Raw genomic sequence first — 7,112 nt, forward strand, 5'->3', positions numbered from 1 at the left:
AAGAGTTCAAGAAGCTACGCAGGGAAATTGAGCATGGTACTCAAGTAGCTTACAGAATACATCTCCTTCAGAAGGAAGTGGTAGATGTTCAGGAGGGTCGTTTGCGTAACGATAACCCACTTCAGTTTTCACGGACCGCTCATGAGAATCATGGGTGTGAGGATAACCCTGACAAGGTCGCTCAGCGAGACGACAACCCTACCAGGTTGCCGGCCTCAATTCAAGCAGTTATTCAGAAACACAGTGGTGAGGGAGGCACTTTAGCAGAGAAGATCCCACCCCACACTCATGCAGTTGGCTATGAATGCCATATAGAGCGTTTGAGGGAGCTAAGCCAGTGTACATCAAACAGTACAGACTCACCCCTCTTGAAAGAGAAGAGCTCATCATGAGAATTCAGGAGTTCATTGAAAAAGGATGGATAGAGCCAAGTTCTTCCTCCTGGAGCTCTTCAGTATTATTTGCACCTAAACCTAATGGGAAACTAAGGTTCTGTGTGAATATCAGGCATTTGAATACGAGGACAGTACTCAACAGAGGTCCCATCCCCAATCAAGGTGAGCTCCTAGACAGTTTACGAGGGGCATGTGTATTCAGTGCATTGGATTTGGCATCCGGATTTTATCAAATTGCCATGGAAGAGGAAAGTAAAGCATATACTGCCTTCCCCACACCATTTGGATTGTATCAATGGTGTGTCATGCCAATGGGCCTCAGTAATGCCCCAGCCATCTTCCAGCAAGCCATGAACACTATCCTCAGAAAGCATATATTAGGAGGATACCGTCTGGTGTATCTGGACGATGTGATTATCAAGTCAAGTAGCATGGAGGAGCATGGTAAGCACTTAGATGCTAAGCTTACCTCCTTGCATCAGCATAACCTGTTTTGACAATTACCCAAGTGTACATGGGCTCAAAGCCAACTCAAGTACTTGGGGCATATTGTGACAGGTCAGGGGGTGATGCCTGATCCCAATAAAGTAAAGGCGCTCACGGACTGGGAGCCTCCACTCACGTTGGTGCATCAGTTGGCGGCAGCACAAGCTGCAGATGCAAAATCAGAGGCTACAGTATTTAAGGAATCCATAGCCACAGAATGCAGACGATTCCTGGGGTTCATGCACTATTTTAATAGATTCATCCCTAAGTATTCAGACCTGGCTTGGGCATTACATGCCCATACTCAGAAAAATCCACCAAGGTGGTCCTCAGAATGCACAGATTCATGGAATCAGCTCAAACTGTGCCTTCAGAATGCAACGATGATGTTCCATCCGGACTTCTCTTTGCCATTTCATGTGTTCAGTGATGCATCCACAAAGGCAATAGGGGGTGTCTTAATTCAGTTCAAAGAAGATACACCCTACCCAATTGCATATGTGGCACGCAAACTCACGTCAGCTGAGGTGAATTACACCACCACAGAGCAGGAGATGCTCGCCATGGTATATTGCTTCAAGCAATGGCGCTGCTATCTCGAGGGCAGTTTAGTTTTGCTGCACACAGATCATGAGCCACTTACATGGCTGGCCAAGCAAGAACGGCCCAATCGCCGCCAAGCTCGCTGGTTGGAGTTTCTGGCAGGCTTCACGTATGAGAATCTGTATGTCAAAGGTGACAGGAACGTTGTGGCTGATGCCTTGAGCAGGATGTTAACGCCACCAGCCGCACAGGCACTCACGTTACCAGGGGATAATTGGCCTTTCGGTTCCAATCCCATGTACGACCGCTCACGAAGTGTGCTGAACAGTGTCAGCATGGACCCAGCAGAGCCCGTCCATGACCGAGTCTTGGCTGATGCATCTAGCGATGGCAGACAGCATCAAGCTGACTCAGGAAAAGTTTCAAGTATGCCGCGACTTGGAGAAAGTGCGTGCTCAGATCCTCACGGCGATGACACAGCTGTCGCTGGCTCGCGAATCAGAATCAAGACTGGAAGCGCAATTGCAGGAGGTTCAGACCAGGCTCATCGAGGCCGACAGCAAGTTGTCTGCACCTACACCAGCATCCTCCTGGGAGGCCACACGCGCCGCACCCCGAGCAGCAGTCAGCGTGGGGATGACCAGTCATCAGGGGGTGGAACAGCACGCCGTCGTGGTACGAAACGTGTTCATTTTGAGACTGATGAGTTGCATGACGCACACCTATTCAGGAATTCATCAGTACAGCATCCTCCCTCCACATTCCGCCGGACTAGTGGGCCAGCGAAATCCGGTTCATGTTCACGTTCACGTTCATGTTCAGAATTATCAGAAGGTCATGGGAGTGATGCCGGTGAGAAAACAAGTACACTCATCAGCCCAGAAAGTTTAGGGGTAGAGGGGACCCCTGTGCCTGATCAGCCTGAGATGTCTACCGCCCTTCCACAGGAGACTGATCCCTCCCTAAGCTTATGAACTACTGGTAGAAGCGTTGTTTGACAGAATCGGGGCTGGGACGAGAGGAGATACCTCTGTACAGACCACCGCTCAACGCAAGGCATTTCAGTTATCAGAGGGGAAAGGCGACCTGTTGTGGCGGGGCAATCTCCTATATGTTCCAGATTCAGGGGAACTCAGGTCAGACATATTGTACTGGCACCATGATGTGCCATGGTGTGGGCATTTGGGGATTCAGAAGACACTCCAACTTGTCCAACGACAATTCTGGTGGCCCAGCATTTCCACCGATATAAAGAACTACGTCCAATCATGTTACAAATGTCAGAGTGATAAGCCGGATAGGCGTAGAAAAATACCACCGCTTACATTCATTCAGGCTCCTAGCAGTTGATGGAGAACAGTGGGGGTAGATCTAATCGTAGACTTAACCCCATCAGCCTCAGGAAAGTATAATGCTATCGTGGTGTTTTGCTGTCATCTCAGCAAAATGGTCAGGCTGATACCAACACACACCACTCTGACTGCAGAACGGTTTGCAGAGCTGTTCTTCAAGGAGGTTTTCCCTCATTATGGCATGCCTACCAAGATAGTCAGTGACAAGGGTCCACAATGGAATTAAGAACTTTTCAAGACATTGTGTGACCTAGCAGATATCAGGTTAAGTCTCAGTACAGCATACCACCCTCAGACCAATGGCCTCGTGGAAAGGACCAATGAAGTGGTAGAGACTGCATTAAGGCATTATGTAGCACCAGATCAGAGTGATTGGCACAAGAAGTTGCCCTTCATTGAGTTTGCTCTGAACGACATGTATCGTGAAGCAACTGGTAGCACGCCTTTCAGAATGAACAGAATCACGGTGCCTTTAGCCCCCTTTGAGGCGGTAAAGGACAGAATAGCAACTCAGAAGGGATTAGTTGCCCCACAGTCAGAATTGGCCTCATGGATGGGCGCTTCAGTACCGAAGGGGGAGCGCACATATCTTCAAGCAAAAGAAGAATTTGCCAGAGCCAGGCAAAGTGTTCATTGGGCTAAATGCAACACTTATCATGAGCTTCCTTCATGAAGGAAGCTCATGATAAGAAGGGTGTAGTCAACCACCATTATCAGACAGGAGACTTGGTGTGGCTCAGTATCAAGCACATCAGTCTCAGGCATCCAAGTTTAAGGCACAAATTCAGTCCCAGATTCATTGGACCAGTCGAGGTGCTACAGCACAGTGCCAATGGATCCACAGTGCTGTTGGAATTACCTTCCAATTTGCAGATACACCCCAGAGTGTCAGTCACGTTAGTCAAGCCCTATATTCCAAGGGGAAACAGGGCAGTTGTGCCAGTCATGATTGATGGAGCTCAAGAATGGGAAGTAGAGGCCATCATTAATCATAATGTGGTTTCCTCCCGCTCCAAGAAGAAACAGAATTATACAGAATTCCTCGTCCAGTGGAAGGGAAGCTGTGAGCCCTCCTGGCATGAGTTCAAGGACTGTGAGAACTGTATCAGCACATTCGAGGATTACCTTGGACGATGTACCAAAGGTATCAGGGCCAAAATATTCAGGGCCATTCCAGCATCAGAATTGAAGAGGCTGTCCCCACTGTACAGAAAGGAGGCTCTAAGCCTACAGTGAGTTCATGCAGGTCAGCCCCTCAGCACGGGTTCCCCTTCAGTCAGGAAGGTGGGGAGTCAGCCCCAGGTCAGTACCCTCAAGTCCAGTCAAGCCAGCTGCATCAGAATCAGTTGGGCCTTCATATTGGAATGACCCGAATGAGAGTCCGCTGTCCAGCAACCTCGACTCAGATCTGTGACCTGTGGTCCGCCAGGCTCCAGCACACGCTCAGCCTTCAAGTTCACGGCGTCGGAATCGCGCAGCCGACCGGGCAGCACGCGCTCAGTTCGAGATCATGATCTCGGGTACTTCATCGATAGACGCGAGGAGGTAGGCTGGATAGCCCCCCGAAACCCCATCAGCGCCTCTCAAGCAGCCACTCAAGCACAGGACAACAGTCCGTTGGCATTGGCTGAAGGCTTTCAGCGTCTAGATCCGAACGACGACTGGCCGCCACTAGGCGCCGATGCAGACAAGGATTAGACTTCATGTTCAGTTTCATGTCTAGACCAGACTTCAGACTTCATGTTCATGACCACATCTCACATTCATGTCTCATGTTTCATGTTCACGTTCAGTAGATGACTCCGTGCTCCTGCCGTCTTGCGACGAGGGGGTGATGTGTTATGTGAAGACGTCGCTAGACGTATGTTGAGTCATCCTCGATAGGGAATCAGATAGCAGCAATGGGAGGTCCAGGGTTCGGAGGTCGGTCTCCTACGGGAGATGCCTGGAGACACTATCAGAATATATCACGTATCAGGGACTTCGGTCAGGACTTCTTTTTCAGGTGAAGGGTGTTTGGTCCCATTGCTGAACACCCCTATCGAGGTTTACGTTGCAGACGTAGGAACCCCTACGTTTTCCACATACATCTGTAACAGAGCAGCGCATAATAGCGCACCGCTTCATAGCCGATGAGGCCCTCGAATTTGGGGTACTTGGTCAGCAGAGGCGCCTCCGCAATCTGGTTTGTAGAGCCGAATTGGCACACCAATATCATACGCACCGTCATACGCCCAGAAGTAACCAGTGAGCGTCTCGTTCAGTGTGCGCTGCCCGGGTCCGTCGGAGTCGCAGACGCCCTTCTTGATGAGCTCAGCGTAGTTACGTGTGTAGGTCGGGCGCCAGTCTGGTAGGGGCTTGGTGGCTGAGCGGATGTCCTCAAAGCCAGATGCCTTCACATTGCCCCAAGCGGTGCCAAGCGGTCGCTGTGGTTGTGCCTGAGTGGGGTCGGACTCCCACAGGAACTGGCCGAGGGGAGGGCTGTAGGCAGCATCTGCCGCCCTGCTCAGCTCCGAGCCATCTTGCGCACGTGCTGCAAGGAGCTGGTTGGCGACTTCAGCGTCCCACGGCGCCGCAATTCGCCAGGCCCTGGTATTCTCGCCGGTCGCGGTGACGAAATCCAGGCGAAACTGCCTCAAAGTTTCCTCCTGGCGCGGGTACACGACAGTAATGCGGTGTATGCGGCTTCGCCCGCTGCCACGGCGGCAAAAACAGGAATGACGCTGGCGTTGCTTTCGGTGTCGGGACGCTTTGTGAGGTCGAGTGGCTTGTGCACAGGCCTTCCTGAGTGATGGAGACGTACGCATTGTACATTGCCAGGTGGATGATCGCATTTGCTCTGGACGTGAAGATGGGGCTGGGTTGTTCAGGGCCACCGGGCAGCGTGGAGTCGTTTCTGCCGAGGTCGTTTGCAGCTCGGTTCCAGAACACAATAGGGGGTACAAGATCTGCACACATGCACGCCATCGTTACATTGACTGGAGACGTTTTTCGGGACAATTCCTGTCCAACCCGTACAAGCTTTCAGCCAGACAGGGACCAGCCGTGCTTGCAAAGCGGTATATCCAAAGGAAGGCATGTCATGCCCGGTTATGGAGAGGTGGCCCTACAGACTTGCCTTCAGGGCTGGTAGTGTTCGCTGCTGTGCACGTGAAGTTGCCAATGCTCATGTGGATGCAGTATTGTTGCAAGCGAACGCATCATTAGCATTATCAGAGAAAGTTGCTAGGCGTATAAACCGTACAAAAATCAAGGTCTCACCTTCTGGCGAGCGATGACAGACGACGACGTCAGTCCTGACATGATCATGTCAGGATTGTTGAACGGTACGAGGTGGCAACCCAGGTATGGACGAAATACTGGAAATGAATTTGATATGTAGTTGGTCAAGTGTTGTCACGAGATACCGACCGCAACGCTATTCAGCCTTACTTCAGCGCGCAGTATCAATTGCAACAACTGTGCACTAGTGCGCAAGTGCTGGACAACTCTGTAGAGCAACTCTCGCACAAATGCAGTATCAAAATTTAAGCTCAACATCACCTCGTAAGCAAGCTTTGTCGATTAACATGTTCGCAAGAGAGTTCGAAGAGCTCACCAGTACTGGTCCGATGGCGAGACACAACGACGAGGTGATTTCACCACGAAATAAGGTACTCATAAGGTGTTCTTGAATTGAGTCGTCCTTGTCTGCAGTTATTTCTGCTTTGCTTTCCCGCTTCGTTGTAACACACACTCATAAGGTACTACTTGTCGGACCTAGGCGATGTGGCGGCTGCAAGTGGAGGTGTTTCGAAGGCAGCATTTGTGCGCTCGGTCCGGCAAGAACTCAGCTGTGCTTTGTGCCGTGGCAACGGGAAGATGTATTACCGGTCCATGTTTTGTTTTGCACAGAATGTGGGCCGGCAGTTCATGCCGGGTTGTGAGCTGCCGGTTGATGAGGCAGGTGAGGTGTAGAGGGGTTGGTGTGTCGTGTTGTAGCGCTCTTGCGTTGCTCTCCCTTACTCTTGTCGGCTGGCTGTATTGATTGTCCTTTTCTCTCTTTCTTAGTTTTTCCTGTGTGTTTGGTTTGATTTTCTTTCGTGTGTTCTTGGATTGAGTCGTCCTTGTCTGCAGTTTATTTCTGCTTTGCTTTCCCGCTTCGTTGTAACACACTCATAAGGTACTACTTACTGGTGCGAGCTTCGAACTTCCGTATGCTACGAGCTTGACACTTCTCAGAGTGCACTCAGAGGGGCTTCATTCGGACGGGAATTGCCGTCCCGACTGCTCATGTCCCCACGCTTGTGTTTATGCGTGGATCCGGATTTCTCGATAACGAGCACTAATTGCACTT

At 50.8% G+C, this 7,112-nt stretch overlaps 1 protein-coding gene across 1 annotated transcript; it reads right to left on the bottom strand.

Annotated features, from left to right (window-relative positions):
• Positions 1-4,899: 4,899 nt before the first annotated feature.
• LOC149810225 (uncharacterized) lies at positions 4,900-5,743 on the bottom strand. The gene is made up of 2 exons (XM_089994355.1): positions 5,553-5,743; positions 4,900-5,470 (listed from the first exon to the last, which is right to left on the bottom strand). Exons 1-2 carry the CDS (start codon positions 5,741-5,743, stop codon positions 4,900-4,902), a joined length of 762 nt encoding a protein of 253 aa, XP_089850481.1.
• Positions 5,744-7,112: the final 1,369 nt, after the last annotated feature.

The sequence above is a fragment of the Nuphar pumila genome, unplaced genomic scaffold (assembly GCF_984573655.1).
Source record: "Nuphar pumila unplaced genomic scaffold, dmNupPumi1.hap1.1 HAP1_SCAFFOLD_443, whole genome shotgun sequence".
NCBI classification, from domain to species: domain Eukaryota; kingdom Viridiplantae; phylum Streptophyta; class Magnoliopsida; order Nymphaeales; family Nymphaeaceae; genus Nuphar; species Nuphar pumila.